Raw genomic sequence first — 18,922 nt, forward strand, 5'->3', positions numbered from 1 at the left:
AGCAGCCTGTGGGGAGGCTGAGAGGAGCTGAGAGGTTGGGCATAATAATGGGGTGCGGACAGAGAGCTAATACAGGAGAAAGGTCCTTGCCAATCCCAGCTCTATCCCTGACACAGCATTAGGGTTCCCCCAGTCCAGCACCACCAAGGGTTGAACAAAAAACTAAGAACAGCCCTGAGCACCATCAGATGAGCCCCTGCCCCAAGAAAGACTGGCTCGATTCCAAAGCCTAAGCCCAAAGGTTGCTCTGAGATGTGGCCTGCCAACATGACTGTCCTGGTCACAGGTCCAAGAGAGGGGAAAAGGTCACACCAGTCAGGGGTATGTAGGCATCAGCAGTAGCACAGTCAAAATTCAGCATGTGAGCAGCGTGTGAGTAACATGGGAACATGTCACCCAAGAAAGAGGTAGACATGGGCTCCATGTGATGTGGGGGGCTCTGACCAGGGTATGCGAGCCCAGCTCCAGGATGGGAATAGGAGGGTAACATGTGATTCAGGAAAGTGACCTCTGGCTTGTCCCCTCTCACAGCAGCCTGGCTGTAGAGGGTGGGGGGCATGTTCCGGTGCATAATCCCCACAGCCAAGGACAAGGAAGGGCTCAGTGAAGGGCTCCGCTGCCTTGGCAGGGGACGATACTTCCAGGGGCCATTGGCACTTCACGAGCACAGTGGGCACTGCAAGTCCATGGGAGAGAAGTGGCAGGAGAGCAAGAGCAGCTGGACAGACCCCAGCAATCTGAGAGAGAGGAGCCGCCATTTCTGAGCTGGAATTCTGCAGCACTGCTGGTTTCTCTCACAAACATTCAGTGCATCAGAACAGTACAGTGAGATCGCAAGTAAGCAGACTTGTCCTTGGCTGTGGGGATTATACACCTCAACATACCCCCCCCCCCCCCACATCAGAAGCTGATCTCCTGGCAGAGAAACGATTGTGCACATGGCCTGGTTACTGGTGCACATCAAGAACTGAGCCTGAAAACTCAACTCACCTCTGAATTTCAGAAAAGGTGGTGCAGGTCCAATGCTGGCTCCACAGGCCACTGAAATAAATGCTGTCTGGCTGAGCTACTGACTCTGAAATCTCAGGATCACTGCTATCATATTTGAAATATTTAGGGGTAAGAAGGGCTCCCCAGCAGTGCTCAGGGGTTCAAAGAGCTCCAAGTACCTAGTTCTCAGAACAATGCTGTGGAGTTGCTCGAGCCAAGCAGAGTGACAAGACTCAGAGCTTCAGCCAGTGTTGCTGGGAGGGAGGTGGCGGCTGCCATGCAGAGATCGCACTCAGGGATTCTCAGAAGCACATTTTGTACCAGTCCTTGGAGCTCTCCCCAGCCCCTCTTTATCTTTTTTATTTCTGAAATTTGCTAAAGACTGGGTAGGTGAGGGATGAGGGGAACTGAATCAATAACTCTTAAATAAATAACTCAAATAAATCATAACTTCACAATAGACATTTGCAGCCTAAACGCCAAAATGCTGAGACCCAGACATTAACACGAGAGTACACACAGTGTTCTCGCCAGTCTCTGCTCACGCCTCCCACCAGACTCTTCCATTCTCTCCTAGGATGCTGAGGGGCCAAGCATGAGTAGTGATGCCTCAAATCACACCAATATTCTGACCCAGATGCTTTAGAAATAACATTGTTCCACTTTGAAGAAATAGCTAGTGGATACGTAGATATATCATTATATATCAATCACATACCATGTTTTGTATTAATATCATATACTAATATGTATACTGATCATATTAGTAAACATGCTATACATATACATATAAATATACTATATTTATAGTATCATTAACCTATATACTATATAGTACATACTATATAAATCAATATACTGATGAAAAAATATACTGATGAAAAACTAGGCTCTAAGGAACTGGAACCAAGTTGGAGAGAGTGAACTTGTTTAGTACAAAGGCTGAGGTGATAAATAACACACACACACACACACACACACACACACACAACGTTAGTTTAGGAGAAAAAATCTAATACCAAACTCTGGAGTCTAGCTCCAAAGTGCATTTTTTGTCTAAAATGAGCCTTCAGGACCAGATGGTTTCGTGGATAAGGCACTTGCCTTGCACGTGGCTAACCAGGTTTGATCCCCAGTACCCAAATTGGTTCCCTGAGCACACAATGAGGATTAAGTCCAGAGCACAGCAGGATGTGGCTCCCAAACCCAACTAACTAAATTTTTAAATGAGTCTTCAAATTCATACCAGAGTTAAGGCACTTGCCTCACACAGAGCAAGCTTGATTCCTGACAGACAAACTCCCCTCATTCCCAGTCCCTCACCGGTTGAACTGGAGGCCTGAGGAAGCACTGCGGGTTGGGGTTTGGGGGTAGACCAGCAGGTCCTGAGCAGAGCATCCTCAGACCTTGACATTGAACTGCAGGCCCAGTGAGCTGAAATGCTGTGAGGGGTCCCCAGGCCTTCTGAGCGCCATGTAGGATACCCCCAAACGAGATGAATGAAGAACTGGAAACCACTTTGTAAAAACTGATGAGTAAAATAGGGAGAAGCCAGAAGCTGTAGAGTTCACCTGCAGAGCAGGACAGGACTGCTGGTGGTTCTGGCAGAGTTTAAGGACCCGATACCTTTTCCCCATTAAGAAAATGGAGTTTTGGGCCCGGAGAGATAGCACAGCGGTGTTTGCCTTGCAAGCAGCCGATCCAGGACCTAAGGTGGTTGGTTCGAATCCCGGTGTCCCATAGGGACCCCTGTGCCTGCCAGGAGCTATTTCTGAGCAGACAGCCAGGAGTAACCCCTGAGCACCACCGGGTGTAGCCCCCCAAAAAAAGAAAATGGAGTCTGAAAAAATAACTGTAAGAGTCAGGCCAGATTTTCCTGGATGAAAACTTTCTGGAGAAGTCTTTAAAAAGAGTATATTACACATGGGTATTTTTTAGAAATAATGGTGCATGAGAAATAATGGTGCCACTGAACAGGCCCTGTGTAGTAGCACTGTGAAGAAAGACAAGCAGGGGCCAGAGAGACAGGACAATGGCGAGGGCACTTGCTTTGCTTGCAGTTTGACCCAGGTTCCCCAGCACCATATATGATCCCCTAAAGCCCATCACAGGTAATCCCTGAATATAGAGCCAGAAGTAAGCCCTGAGCATCGCAAGGTTTGGGGAGTGGCCCCAAAACCAAAAAAGAAAAAAAAAAGTACTTAATTCACCCTCCTGCTCTGGATTTAGCAAACCGGAGTCCCAGCCACAAAGCACTGTAAAAATCGAAGCCCAAATACACGCAACCTTAAACACGGCTAAGTGAATGAAGGTTCTGGGATGGAACTCTGCATCTCAGCACTTTACAGTGACCTCAAGATAAAACAATTGATGGCCCACAATAACCACTTAATCAGGTAATGGTTGGACCAAAATAGAATTCACAGGAAACAGGGTTTCTGGGAAACAGCGGAGCTGGGAAGCTGTACTCAGGAAAGGTGGCCCAGGGCTGCTTCAGGCAAGAGGTCAGTGGAAGGAGTCCAAGCTCCGCTTTAGGACAGATACCCTCAGCTCCGCTACGCTGGACTCGGCTGTTGATTTGTTTTACTCAAGCTTTGTGATGCCAGCCACACAGCTCAGGCACTGCTGAGGAGCCTTACCACTGCTAGGGAATGGAAGTCTGAAAGGGACACTGTGATGGCATCTCCGGCTGCGTGAATGGATGGAAGTCACTGGCATGGCATTTCCGTTTGGTGGCACATCTGCACGCCCAGACCTGGGTGTGCGTGATGAGACACCACACTTCAGAGACACGCATCGTTTTATTTGCTATTGGGAGAGATGGGTGCCAAAGAATCCCAAGATAAAAGCCTTTCAAGGGGAGCTTTTGATCTTTTTTTATGGGGGGGGGCACACCCAACCTGACAATGCTCAGGAGGCACAGTTCTGAGGATCAAACCCAGAGCCTTGCACACAGATAGCATGTGCTCTGCCCAGGTTCCATACTGTGGAACCAAGCAGGTTCTTCTTGTACCAGCAGTAAGGTATAATCCATGTCCATAGCTCACACCTCGCCTCTTCCAAAGGGAGGCCTGATTTTTGGGGTTGCATAAGCCTTTTCTGTTCCTGTCTAGACACCACACTGGAAGCCAGGCAAGTGGTCCAGCCCAGATCTTAGGCAACAGGGCAGCGGCTTCCAGCTCCTGCCCATCCACCCAGCTGAGTCCTGCCCTTTGGTCCCCTGGGTCCTCTCCTCAGTGTCAGGGGCCCTTATGCCCAGTCATGTGTCCCCTATGAAGAAGGAGCTTCCCGTTGCCAGACTAGGGGCTCCAGTACCTTCGGCCATGATTGGGAGTGGGGATGGTACACTGAATTTACAGAAATGTCTTTTGATAGTTAACCAATATCCCCACCCCCAAATATGCTCCTAAGAACCTACAGTCAGAGTAGCCCTGGGTCTTTCCCTTATCCCCCAGGTACCAAATCCCAAGGAAAGAGCAAGAGGCAAAACTGAGGTTAGCTAGCTGTGTCATGCAGAAGGCATGCAGAGAGGGCATGGAGGGCATACAGAGGTCATGTGTAGAACACATGAGGATCATGTGGAAGTCATGAAGAGACACAAGAACAGATCTGGGGTCTATGAGATGCCACTAAGCCTGTTTCCTACCCAGGAAACCCATTTGCTACTCCAAAGAGGCCAAGCTGTCCAGTTCCCCACAATAGCAGGAACCCTCATTTATTATTCCTCCCCATCATTGCCTGCACAGCCTCTCCACTCTGAGGTCCACTGCCTGGAGCTCCCATCTGCCACTAGAGTCTGCCTCCAGCTCAATAACTCTGTGTGGATGGAGCATGCCTGCTGCTCTGTAAGAGCAGTGCTGGCACCACTCCACCAGGCCATCCAGGGGCATCCTAATACTGCCTTCCTGGCCCAATAAGCCCTCTTGGGCTTCTACGCTAGCTCTTAAGTCCGCCCCTTCCTGCCCAGCTTCCAAGGAGCTCTATCCGCCCTGCTCCTGAACCTGTACAACCTTGGCACTGCCCATCATTCCAAGCCTGTGTAATAACGGGGTTCACCACCCTCCCTCATCTGTAAGTTCCCAAAGGACAAAGATGGACTCTTTTTTCACCTAACTTACCAGAAGCTAATGCAGAGGATGGGACTTAGTGAGAGCACCCCAAAAGGAATGCATGAATGGATAAAGGCACAAATCGTACCTGGGAGCATCCACACAGCAACCCACCCTCACACACATACAAATAGACTCAACCCAGTCTAGCCTTCAGAAAACATGGAAACAAACAGCTTCCTGGTGAGATAAATACTGTGCAGGGTGGGACCATCATCTGCTCACAGCTCTTTTCTCTCTGCACATAGCCCACCCTCCTCTGAAAATGAGTTCACAGCTCAGAGCTGAACCCCAATTGCAGTTCTTGAGGGCCAAGCAGTGGGTACTGCTACTCTCTGGCCATAAGTTCTGTCCTACAGGAAGAAAAACCTGCAGGGCTGGTCTCAGTGCCAGGGGTCTGGCCACAGCCCTGAGGCTTGGCCCACCGTGGAAAGACCCCAGCACTTGGGACCACACAGGTGGCACAGGTTTATTTGCAAACCAAAGAATTAAGAGGCACTTCCACTCCCTGAAGTCACACAAAGGCAGCTACAGTTCTAAAAGCCATATGGATATTATTTCTCTGTCTGAGCCTCAGTTTCCACAGCTGTCAAAATGTTCTCCCAATTTCAACTTGAGGGAGTAGCTCAGGCATCTTATTTCCAGATGTTCCAACAAGGTGTATCCACTAACCACAATCCCCAGAGATGAACTAATCATTCACGTGAGGAAAAGAAACCAGATCAATCACACTCAGGGATCTCTCTCTCTCTCTCTCTCGATCTCTCTCGATCTCTCTCTCTCTCTCTCTCACTCTCTCTCTCCTCTCTCTCACACATACCACACACACGTAAATATATACTTTCTTACACATGTACTCTCAAATACTCTCACTCGAACACACACATATAATACCAGATGGAGGTTTGCCCATTTATCTATCAGCATTGAACTCCCATGAATTACCCAGTCTCCAAGTGAGCTCCGGAACTGAGCGTGTGTCCACAGTGGCTGATTATTCCAAGTATTTCTCTGAGTAAGACAGACATTGCCCCTAGCTGCCCTCCTGACCAGGCCAGGTAAATCAGACCCTCTCTTTTCATAATCAGGACTTGCCGCCAGGCACGACCCCAATCCCTACTTTGGTCCCATGGTGATGTGCAGATTAGATCTAGGCCACTGTGAAGCAAAAGACTTGAAAGTGTACGTTCGCTTCTGAAGCAGGCCACGTGGAAAATGAGTGGAGTTGTGTTGCTAAACCTTATTTCTTTTAAAGATTACCTGTCAGCTCCTGCAGGATTTAGACCGTCAGAAACCAAAGTCGCATTCTGAAATAGAACACCTCACCACAAAGTGACAAGCAGAAGTCAAGTCATCTTCATCCCTTTCACAGGCTGTAACCAAATTTTGTAAGGAGGGGCCGGAGCAGTGGCCCAAGCGGTAGGACGTTTGCCTTGCATGCGGCTGACCTAGGATGGATGGATGTTTGATCCCTGGCATCCCATATGATCCTCCAAGCCAGGAGCGATTTCTAAACACCTAGCCAGGAGTAACTCCTGAGCATCACCAGGTGTGGCCCAAAAAAACTAAAAAGAAAAAAAAATTTTTTTTCAAGGCTATTTAGCAGAAACAACTCCTCTTTTTTAGTCTTGCTCTTTCATCAAGGAATGCAGTAGCTCATGGGAAGCAGGAGACCCTCCCCACCCGCCCACACACACACATACTGGTATCCCAGAAAGCAAGCTTAAAACACCACAAAAAACCAAACCCACCATCCAAGCAGCAAGTCCCTCGTCAGCAGAAGCAGGTTCCTTTTTCTCCTTTTGCACCAGCCGCATTCAGCAGATGTAAGCACTGAGACAAATATTGGTGGGATTTCACCAACACAGAAAAAAAATGCAAAATTTCTCTTCAAATGTCTTTACAACGGGTAAAAAAAAATTGTGATGAACAGAAAACTATCTGGCATGGACACCAGAAAAGAGCGATGCCCTTGCAAAGGCTGGGCCTCAAGTTGAAAATCTGGATCCTAGTTGCCAAAAAGAGGCTGATTAGCTAGGGGACAGTCAAGCGGCAAGCCACTGGGTTCTCTAGCTTTGGCTTCCTCACCCAGAAATGGAGAAAGATTCCTAATTACTTACATCCCAGAATTGGGGAAAAGAAACACATGTGAAAACTGCTGGAAAAGACAAAGTCTGCTAGGACTAGAGAAACACCTACTTGTAAGATCATGAAAGAAGACAAGAAGCACCTGGAAACGACCTGCATCCATTCCTGCTTGAGCTAAATGTGTTTCCTCTTGCCACTGAGAGGAATGCAAGAGGTATTTGTGAATCGGAGAATGCACAGAGCTCTCTGGAAGCCTGCATAGTTGTGAGGAAGCACAAGCCACTTGGCCATACCAGCTGTCCCTCAGAGTCCATCCCAGGACAGTCACAGAGGCAAGTGGCCCCACTCCTGCCTGCCAAATACTCAGTCCCCAAGCCTCTTACCTCATGTTTACCCAACACAAATAAGCACTGGGGAAGCTCTGAGCTCACTGTAGACAGCAGAGAGGCGTGTGAGGCAGCTGTGACAGAGCTCCTCTGTCTGTGACAGGCCTCCTCCGGGTATGTCTCCCCCACTGGCTCCAGGGAAACTCTTCTTTACATTCCGTTCCCTGAGCACAGCAGTTTAGTTTAATGCCTGCCCAAATCAGCAGATCCAAAGAAAAAAGGAAGGCTGGGATGAATTCTGACTCAGTTGGACAGCATTTGCTCTTGCCTGTCCCTTCCTCAGAGTCCCTGGCAGCCTGGATGCCTTCCACTGCAGGGCATCCCCACAAGGCTGCTGCTGCCTGTTTGTGCTCCCCTGTTCTGTCCTCCACGCTCTCTAATGCCCCAGGCTGAGTCAGCCCCATTAGGCCCTGGGCAGAAAGAACATCTCGAGGTGAGAACTATAGCAGGAGCTACAACCATGTCCAGGGATAGTACAGTACAGGCCCTCGGATATACAAGGCCAAGGTCATGGCTTCTAAGAGCTGGTGTGAATATAGGGTTGGGGTACATGCAGATAGGTACTTACAGAGAACTGGGTCCTGGGAAATCTTTGCTAGTGTATCCTGATCTATCAGCAGGGATGGCCAGGAAGGAACCTGCTGAGCAGACACCCCCCCCCCCACTCCCAGAAACAGCTGATGGCACCTGAAGCTCAAGTTTCTGGGGCACTGCTGAGCCCCAAGCATGCAGGAGCAGAAATTCCCACGTCTGTTCTGAGGCTGCAGCCAAAACTGCTCCAGGGAACAGATTTGAAAGAAGCAGTGTCTGAGGCAGGCAGCCCCCCACCCCACCTCCAGTGACCCCCCCCCCTCCACTTGCCAAAGGGAGCTTTAGGAATCCAACAGTAGCCCTGCTTTCCTGAACAGACACCCACACTGCTGAGCCCTCTCTGAGAAACACCCCCAACAGCTAAGTTCTCTTAGACGCATGGGCTATTCTGCAAACAGAATGAGGGAAGAGGGGCACAAAACGGCAACACTGTGAGGCTGGCTCTGAGTTGAAGCATTGGCTTCTCAGGAACGGGGTGTGCATGGAACAGTGCAAAGGACAGTGACCCGGTTGTCTCTTTCCTCATCTACCTCGAAGCTCTGCCACATGCACTGTGATCTCCCACCCCCCACCCCAGGAACTCACTTCAGAAGCAGAGGACTCAGCACAGAGAAAAACAGTAAATGACACACAGCACCCTTACCACTGGTAAGGGGTAAGACCTGAAACCAGGGTCAGAGGCTTGGTGACCTGGGAAAGACTGAGTAGTGATTTCTTTCCTTCCTGAAGCTCAGCCTGAGTCCAACACACTGTTTCACTAACAGCAGGAGCAGCAGGAGTCACCCCACAATAGCACTGCTTTGTTTTCAGGGTGCCGGTTGGGGGGGGGGGTCTCCCGGAAATGCCTGCTGGGAGCCGGGCTGTGAAAAACGTAAACACTGTGATAAGAGTTCTTTCCCTACAATTCTCCTGGTGCTTCAAATGGGAAACCCTGGCCAACATTCGCCACATGTCAGCAGGGGTTCTTTTCTGGTTAAGGGACAGGAAAGGTTACATATATTTGGGGCTGTAATTGTAGGCCTAGAGACCAACTTCGGGCTAAATAAGGAAAAAGAATGAAGAGTGATTCATTCACAACCTTTTGGTAAATACACACAGCACTTGCATTTGCAAATATCTGTTTTTTTAAAGACAGTTTTGTGCACGCAAATAAGCATATTCTGTGGATTAAAAGTGACATTCCTAGGCCAGAGCCATAGCACAGCTGTAGGGCATTTGCCTTGCACAAGGCCAGACGGATGGTGGTTGGAATACTGGCATCCCATTTGGTCCCCGGAGCCTGCCAGGAGCGATTTCTGAGTGCAGAGCCAGGAGTAACCCCTGAGCTCTGTGTGAGTGTGACCCCAAACTCCCCCACCCAAAAAGTGACATTCCTTCCCAAGTGTGACTTTCTTCCCAGTGAGATGTGCTCACCAGTGATGCCATATCGGCATCAACTATGCTCACCACCAGAAGAGACTCCAGAGCAGAGTCAGGAGTAAGCCTTAAGGATCCAACACAACCAACAACAATAACAAAAAAGCCAAGCAGCTCATTCGTGCAAAAGCTGCAATGGGCCCTCCTCTGTGAGCCTCTGATCTAGGGTAAACCCCAACAAGTCTTGTGGATCAACATTCTCCAAAGATGCGGTCTCTGTGCATATTGGTCTCCAACATGCATGCATATTGGTCTCTCTAGATTACCAAATGACCTCAGGGACAGGACATTCCAAACACAGGCCACGGACCAGGGTATTTAGAGATCCTAAGGGCCTCAGGTGGCAAGTGGCCAGGGCCTCTAGAGCATTGAATCCATGCGCTTCCCCTGCAATGTTCCCACACCCAGCGGCACAAGTCAGGCCCCGTCCTCACCTGTTTTCCAGAAGTGTCATGCACACCACCTCTCGCACCCCCGGGTTGTTGGCCTTCTCCAGCGAGCAGTCCTGCAGGTTCCAGGTGGCAGCCCTCAGCACAGGGTGCCCGTCCCTGGTGCCTCCGAAGGCCTCCACGGACGGCCGCGTGGAGATGATCTGCGTGGGGCCACCGGGGGGCAAGTCCAGGTCCTCACTCTGCAGGCTCAGGGACGTGGGGCTGGGGTGCGGCCTGGCGGTGAACGTCAGGCCGCCGTTGGTGTGGGTGGACGGAGGCCTGGACCTTTCGGCAGACACCTGGTGCCGAACCCTGTCCAGGAGGGCGGCGCTGACGCCCCCCAGCCTGGCCAGGTCCTCCACGCTGCGGAAGGGGCCGTGCTCGCGGCGGTGGTCCACGATGCTGGCCGCCAGCCTGTCGCTGATCCCGCGCACGCTGGCGAGCTGCGCCGGGGTGGCCGTGTTGATGTTGACCCTCGGGGCGAGCGACCCGGAGGCGGCCAGGTGGTGCTGCGCGGGCTGCTCGGCCGGCGGCGGCTCTCTGCGCACGGAGCTGGGCGAGTGCTGGGCGGAGCTGCCCTTGCTGTTGACGCAGATCTCGAACTTGACCTGCTCCAGCTTGGTGGCGCCCACGCCGCTGACCAGCGCCAGGTCTTCCACCTTCTTGAAGCCCCCGATGCAGTCCCGGTACTCGACGATGCTGCGGGCCACGGCGCGCGACACGCCGGGGAGGGTCATGAGCTCCTCCTCCGTGGCCGTGTTGATGTTGAGCCGCTCCTGGTTGACCAGCATGGTGCTGAAGTTGCAGGCGGCGCTCAACTTGCGGCCGGGGGGCGGGTCCGAGGGGTCTCTGGGGATGGAGCGGTGGCAGCCCAGCGTGCCGCCCATGGCCGGCCGGGACGGGCCCCGGGGGGGAGGGAGGAAGGAAGGAGGCTCCGGGACGAGAAGCTCTGCGCCCCCCCCCCGGGGAGGGAAGGTGCGGGTGCGGGTGCGGGGCGCGAGCTACCGCAGGCGCTCGCGCTCCATGTCTCGGCGTCCGTCGGGCGGCCACCTGGAAGATGCGGAGCACACGCACGGGTGGGTGGGCGCTGGGCACTTTCCCCGCCCTTCGCCCGCCCGCCTCGAGGCCTGCGTGCCCAGGGGGTCCGTGGCTGTTCATGGGTCGCGGTCACCTAAAGGAAGTCTGGGGCTGGGGAGTCCTTTGGGGGGGGGGTCAGAGGTGTGTGAAGGGTCGAATGGCTCTTCGGGCAAGGGGCAGGCCCGTCAGAGTGGACTTCTGCGCCCCCCTCAGGCTGGACTACTGCAGCCCCGTCAGACTGGACTAACGCACTCCCATCAGATTGGACTAACGCGCCCCCTCAGGCTGGGCTACTGCAGCCCCCTCAGGCTGGACTAACGCACTCCCATCAGATTGGACTAACGCGCCCCCTCAGGCTGGGCTACTGCGCCCCCTCAGACTGCAGCCCCGTCAGAGTGGGCTTCTGCGCCCCCATCCCGCTGGGCTTCTGCAGCCCCATCAGACAGAGTGGACTTGTGCCCCCATCGAACGGAGCGTCTGCGCCCCAACTCCGCAGCCCTGCCCACGACCCTCCGGGTCCCGCCGGCTCCGCCCCCCGCGCCCCCCACCGCGCCGACCCTCACCTCGCCCGACCGAGCCAGGCCCGGGCTCCCGCCGCCACCCGGCTCCCGGTTCCCGGGCGAGCCTCGGAGCGGCTCGGACGCGGCGGCGGAGGAGGCCCGGGCACCCGGCGCGGCGCCGCAGTCGCGTGGAGCGCAGCCGGCCGGGAAGTCGCGCCCACTCGGCCGCCGAGCCGCCGCCGCCGCGTCCCAGCCGAGCCTCGCCGCGCCGCCGCCGCCGCCGCCGCCGCCGCCGCCGCCGCCGCCGCCGCGCCCGACGCCACGCCCACGCCGCCGAAGCCCCGCCCCGCGGCCAGCCGCGGGACCGCACAGAGCGGCGGGGCGGGGCCCGGGGGCGCGGGGGCGGGGCTAGACCGCTTGTGGGCGGGCCTGGTGGCCGGGCAGCGCGGCCGTGGGGCGCGGAGGCGGGGCCCGACGGTGCGCGGGCGGGTCCTTGCGCCTGGGAAGCGGGGTCTCGGGCGCCGGGGCGGGGCTAGCCGGGAGGTGGGCGTGGCCTCGGGCCGGGAGGCGGGGCGCGACGGCGCGCGGGCGGGTCCTCGCGCCTGGGAGGCGGGGTCTCGGGCGCCGGGGCGGGGCTAGCCGGGAGGTGGGCGTGGCCTCGGGCCGGGAGCCGGGGCGCGACGGCGCGCGGGCGGGTCCCTGCGCCTGGGAGGCGGGTCTCGGGCGCCGGGGCGGGGCTAGGAGGGCGGCGGGCGTGGCCTCGGCCCGGGGGGCGGGGCTTCCGGCGGAGTGTGGAACCCGCGCGCTTTTCTGCGGTGCTGGAGGCGGGCGGGCGGCCGGAAGCCCGACAGGCCGAGGTGAGCCGCGTCGGCCCCTCCGAAGCGACGAAGCTCAGTCCCAGGCGACACGCCGCCTCCAGGCGCTCCTTCCCGGAGAAGCAGCCCGGACGGAGCGGACTGTGGTGGGATGCGCGGAGGCCTGCCCGCTCCAGCCCGGCCTCGCCCCGCCGCCCCCTCCCGCCTCCGCCTCCCGCCCAGGGCCGAGGGCTCCGAGCCGCGAGGGACGCGAGGGAGACGCGAGGGAGACGCGAGGGAGACGCGAGGGAGACGCGAGGGAGACGCGAGGGAGACGCGAGGGAGACGCGAGGCCGCCGCTGGTTCCGGGCTGCACGCCGCTTCCGCAGGGCCCGGGCCCCCGCTGGCCGTCGCCGCCGTCCGTCCGTCCGTCCGTCCGTCCGTCCGTCCGAGCAGGCCTCCCCTCCCGCCTCGTCCGTCCGCCAGCCCCTGCTTCTGCTTCGCAGCCGTCCCGAGGCGACCGTCGCGCGGCCCGAGGCCTCCCAGAAGGGGCAGCTCTGCATGAGGCTCCACAGGAAGGCGGGGTGGCGACGGCCCCGATCAGCCGACGGGACGGGCTGGGGGCGGCCTGGAGAGCGAGGCCTCAGGTCCGAGGCGCGGGACAGCGGGCAGGAAACTCAGGCACCGGGCTCCGGGAGAGAGCGCTGTGCTCGGTGGACAGGGCCAGAGCGGCATCGCCCGCCTCCCCCGGACCCTCGCTTGAGACGCAGGAGCCAGCCCCACCGGGGGGAGCAGAGCACCAAGGAAGGAAGGATCCAGCCGCTACCAGCAGGCCACACCCTCGCGGAGGGCAGATCACTGATTGCCGTAGGATCAGCAACCCGGCAGGACCACCAGGGACCCACCAGGGAACTCCCTCGCTGCGCCTGGAGAAACCGAGGGGTCCTCGCTCCTCCAGGCAGCCAAGGCTGTGGCTGTGAGAGCGCCCAGCGGGCGCTTTTCCCACCTTTCCCCCTGCACCGTCGGCCCCTCTCTCTCTGCAGCCTGACCGACCCTCACCTGGCCGGACCCTTGCCGGCCTGCCCGAGGGCACGACTGCCCAGGGCCCCGCCAGACCAGCACGGAAACTTCCCAGGGGCTTGGGCACCGCCGCTCACTAGCACATTTAGAGCCCCGCGCTTATCACTCTAGTGGCAGAATGGAAGGGGATTGCCGGAGGGGTTGGCAGCAGTGTGCGATGGCGATGGCACAGCCTCCTGTGCGCACCACACTTGGTGAGGAACTGAGGAGCTGCTCTCCTTCCGCGCTGGCAGCTTCGCACCCGACCAAGGCCCCAGTGTCCTCTGAGGTCTCATCAGTGCACCCTGCTTTAATAGTGAAGGGGAGGTCAGCAAGAAATAAAGGCAATAGCTAGCTCTCAAAGCCTCAAGTCCTCAGATGTTCTCAGACCTCATCTCCTCCCCAGGCCCCCCAGTACTGGGCTACACTTTTGTCTCCTTCCCTCCTGCAGCACTCCTCCGAGTAGGGGAATTGCAGTATCTAAAGCATGAAAAATGCTCTTAGGAGAGGAAACACTTCGCAAAGGCCGTGGATGGGACTTGGAAGCCATGGAAGTACCACCTGGGAGCTTCAGCAGTTACATTACAAGTAGGTTAGACTTATTCTACTCTGAACACAAGAATGCTTTAAAGGCAGTTTGAACGTCGCTGGTTCAGTGACAGTAGTCTACTTTTATTCCCCATAAAACTCAGCTTACTGGGTTGGAGCAATAGCACAGCGGGTAGGGCATTTACTTTGCACACAGAGCTAGTAGTAACCCTGAGTGCTGCCACATGTGGCCCCAAAACCAAACCAAAACAAAAACTCTGCTTATATTCCCCTTGGCAGAAATGTCACCAACAGGTGCAAAACCATTGTGTATTCAGGGGCCAGAGCAGTGGTGCAAGTGGTAAGAAGTCTGCCTTGCCAGCACTAGCCTAGGACAGACCGCAGTTAGATCCCCCCTGGCGTCCCATATGGTCCCCCAAGCCAGGAGCGATTTCTGAACGCATAGCCAGAAGTAACTCCTGAGCGTCACCGGGTGTGGTCCAAAAACCAAAAACCAAACAAACAATAAAACCATTGTGTATTCAGACATACCATCAAAGCAGAATGGGATGGATAAATTTATAATGATTGACCATACCAAAGGTTGGTAAGGATACTAATTATTTTGTGGAATTATAAGACAGTCGTACAACCACTTTGAAAATGAGCTTAGCATTTGGGGTGGGGGGGGGGTTGGGTCACACCCAACAGTGCTCAGGGGTTACTCCTGGTTTACATTCAGAAATCGCTCCTGGCAGGCTCGGGGGACCATATGGGATGCTGGGATTTGAACCACCATCCTTCTGAATGCAAGGCAAATGCCCTACCTCCATGCTATCTCTCTGGCCCAAGCTTAGCATGTCTTTAAAAGAGTTAAACACACATGTACCAGCCATAATACTCCATATAAATGTAGACCCCCAAAGTAACAAAAGTCTGAAATCTAAGGATTTGTTATATGAATATAAACAGTAGCTTTATTCATTATAGTACAAAACTAGAAACTGCAACACATCATTTAATGGATGAATTACCAAGTGGTGGTATAACCAAACAAAGGCAAAGTATACAATATTGAGTGAAATCATACTGAATAAAATAAACTAAGAGAAAAATATTAATTCCATTTATGCAAAGTCCTAGAAAATATCAGCTAATCTAGAGATAGACTATTGCCTGGGGATAGAGGAAGAGATGAATTAGAGAGAAGACAAGATGGGCTGGTGATATAGCTCTAAAGGTTGGAAAACATGCTTTGCACTATTTACAATAGCTAGAATCTGGAAACAGCTCAAGTGCCCAAGAATAGATGAGTGGCTAAAGAGATGAGGATTAGGGGGCCCAGTGCATGGTAGGAAGTTTGCCACAAAGAGTGGTGAATGCATTTGGAGTAAAATAAAGAGGACAGAAATTATATGAACTACTTACTCAGATCATAAAGCACTGAAATTAAAAGTAAATTACAAATAGATACAGGAAAAACTTTTAACACCTAGAAAATTAAACAGCTCACTTCTGAACAACCGGTGGGTCAGAGACAAAATCAAGAGGAAATCGAAAGACTGCTGGAAACAAACGAGAATGAAGACAGAAATTATCAGATTTTGTGGGACAAGGGGCCAAAGCAATAGCACATCAAGGGCATTTGCCTTGCATGTGGCCAATCTAGAATTGACTCCATTTAGTTTCCCGGAGCCTGCCAGGGGTGACTTCTGAATGCAAAGCCGGGAGTAACCCCTGAGTGCTACCGGGTGTGACCCAAAAACAAACAAAAAAATAAAACAAAAACAAAGAATTTGTGGGACACACCTAAAGCGGTACTAAGAGGAAAATTTATAGCTCTATAAGCACTCTCAAGAAGGAAAAGGGGCCTACAAAAATAACAATGGCATATATTATAAAGTTGAAAAATGATCAACAAAATGAACATGAACCAAAAATAGACGGATGGAAGGGAATAATAATGTTTAGAACAGAAGTTAATGAATTGGAAATAAAAAACTTTCAAAAATCAATAAAAGCAAGAGTTGGTTCTTTGAAAAAATAAAATCAATAAACCACTAGATAACCTCACTAAAAAAGGGAGATAAAGATATGTAATAAATCAAATTAGAAATGAAAAGGGGAGATTACTGCTGATACTACAGAAAATCAAAGAATAATCAGAGATTACTTTGAGATACTCTATGTCACAAAACAAGAGAACCTGTAAGAAATGGATAGGTTCTTGGACTCTTATAACTTCCCAAAGTTGAACCAAGATGATCTGGTATATCTTAAATTAAATGGTATTCAAAAGCACCCACCCACCCATACACACACACACACACACACACACACACACACACACAAAAGCCCAGGCCCAAATAGATTCACTAGTAAATTTTTTTTTATTTGGGGGCAGGGGTTCAGGTCACACCCAATGGCACTCAGGGGATAATCCTGGCTCTGAGCTCAGAAGTCACTCCTGGCAGTCTTGGGATGCCAGGAATTGAACCAGAATCCATCTGGAGTTGGCCACGTTCAAGTTAAATGCCCTACTGCTGTACTATTGCTCCAGCCCATAGTGAATTCTTTCAAACCTTTCAAGATCTATTGCCAATCTTATACAGGCTCTTCAAGAAAATTGAAGAAACACTCTCAATAGTTTATATAAAATTAATATCACCCTGATAACAAAAGCAGATGCTGCAAAAAAAAAAAAAGAGAACTACAGACCAATATTCCTGATGAACACAGATGCACAGATCCTCAACAAAATCCTAGCAAATGTGATCCAACGTCCCATCAAGAAGGTCATACATCATGACCAAGTAGGTTTTACTCCAGAGATGCAAGGATGGTTTAATATATGCAAATCAATCAACAAAAGAAAAAAATCATACGAATAGATACAGAGAAAGCATTCTACAAGGTCCAACACCCATTCATGATAAAAAAAAAAAAACTCAACAAAATGAGAATGGAACTTTTCTCAATATAATCAAGGCCATTTACCACAAGTATAATGGCAAACATTATACTCAATGAAGAAAAACTGAAAGCCATTTCCCTAAAATATGGCCCTCACTCATCACTCCTTTTCAACATAGTGAAAGTACTTGCCATACAAATCAAACAAGAAAAATATGTGAAGGCCTTCCAGATAGGAAAGGAAGAAGTCAAGCTCTCACTATGCAGATGACATGATACTACATTTAGAAAATCCTACAGACTACCAAAAAGCTTCTGAAAACATTAGATTTATATCAAATCATTCATATCATATTCATATATCAAAGTGGCAGGCTAAAAAATGACACACAAAAATCAATGGCCTTCTTATACACAAATAATGATAAAGAAGAAATAGACATTAAAAAGCAAAACCACAGAGACTCAAATGCCTAGGGAATCAACTAAAGAAGTAAAGGACCTATGCAAAGAAAACTACAAAGACTACTTCAAGAAATAAAAGAGGACACAAGAAAATGGAAACATATACCCTGCTCATGGATTGGGAGTATTAACATCATTAAAATGGCAATACTTCCTAAACATCGTACAGATTTAATGCAATCCCTCTAAGAATACCCATGGCATTCTCCAAAGAAGTGGATCAAAAACTCCTGAAATTCATTTGGAACAATAAATGCCCACAAATAGTTAAAGCAATCCTTAGGAAAAAGAAGATGAGAGGCAGCACTTTTCCCAGTTTTAAATTGTACTGTATAGCAATTGTACTACTATAATAATAATAGTCTTATTGCTTTGTCATTAGCAGCATGGCATTGGAAAAAGACAGATCCTTGGATCAATAGAATAGACTTGAGTATTCAGAGAATGTTCCCCAGACATACAATTAACTAATATTTGATAAAGGGGCAAGAAACACAAAATGGATCAAGGAAAGCCTGTTTAACAAGTGGTGTTGGGACAACTAATCAGCCACATGCCAAAAAGCAAACAGACCACTAACACCAGGCACAAAGGTAATAATACCTAGAGAAAAATAGAGATGAGGGCTGGAAAGACCAGCCCATGATATGAAGCTTACCACAAAGAGTGGTGAGTGCAGTTAGAGAAATAGCTGCACCAACAACTACTGTGACAATGATAGAGAAATAGAATGCTTGTCTCAAAGACAAGCAGGGCCTGGGAGAGAAGGGAAATGGTGAACATTGGTGGCAAGAAAGTTATACTGGTGAGCTAAAACCAACTACAAACAATTAAACATGGTGCTTGAATAAAGAAATTATTATTTTAAAGTATATAAATCTGATTATAGACCTTTATATTAAACCTGAACCTGTAAGTATGGGAATCATACTGAGAAAATTAAAGGAAGAGCCCTCATTACATTAAATCTGAAGGTGTCCTAAATGAGTCACTGCATTGACTAAGCATTGAAAAGTAAATGGGACTATTATTTACATCAAATTAAGAGGTTTCTACACCATAAAAGGAATGATAACTAGAATAAAAAGATACCCCATGGAATGGGAACATATTTTCTCACCACTCATCTGACAAAGGGTTTGTATTTAGTACATATAAAACACTTATACAACTTAACAAGAAGACAGAGAACCCCACCAAAAGGGATGGAGAAATAAACAGAAACTTCCTTAAAGAAAACATTCAGATGACTAATAGGTAGATAAGAAAATGTTCTCCATCACTTATCATCAGGAAAATACAAATCTACAAAAGATATGTCACACCAGTGAGATTACCACACATTAAATGAAAAAATAAAACAATCCGTGTTATCATGTATATAAGGTAAAGAAAACCTCATCCACTTCTGGTGGGAGTGTCAACTGGAAAAAAAAGATAGACACTTACCAAAATCTAAGAATTGTGCTTCCATGCAGCCCATAAATTTTTCTTGCAGCACTATTTACAATAGCCAAGATCAATTAATGTTTTTAGGATTTAGATATTTGGAATCCAAAATCTTTTCTAAAAGCC

The 18,922-nt window shown here is 51.1% G+C and overlaps 1 protein-coding gene across 1 annotated transcript in view; it reads right to left on the minus strand.

The window, feature by feature from the left end:
• Window positions 1-10,904, minus strand: part of EEPD1 (endonuclease/exonuclease/phosphatase family domain containing 1) — a 108,611-nt gene extending 97,707 nt beyond the window's left edge. The window contains exon 1 of the mRNA XM_049782170.1: window positions 10,015-10,904. Coding sequence (XP_049638127.1) covers window positions 10,015-10,898 — 884 coding nt within the window. The 5' untranslated portion in view covers window positions 10,899-10,904. The remainder of the gene's footprint in view (window positions 1-10,014) is intronic.
• Between the last annotated feature and the right edge of the window lie 8,018 nt (window positions 10,905-18,922).

Source organism: Suncus etruscus, chromosome 10 (assembly GCF_024139225.1).
Source record: "Suncus etruscus isolate mSunEtr1 chromosome 10, mSunEtr1.pri.cur, whole genome shotgun sequence".
NCBI lineage: Eukaryota > Metazoa > Chordata > Mammalia > Eulipotyphla > Soricidae > Suncus > Suncus etruscus.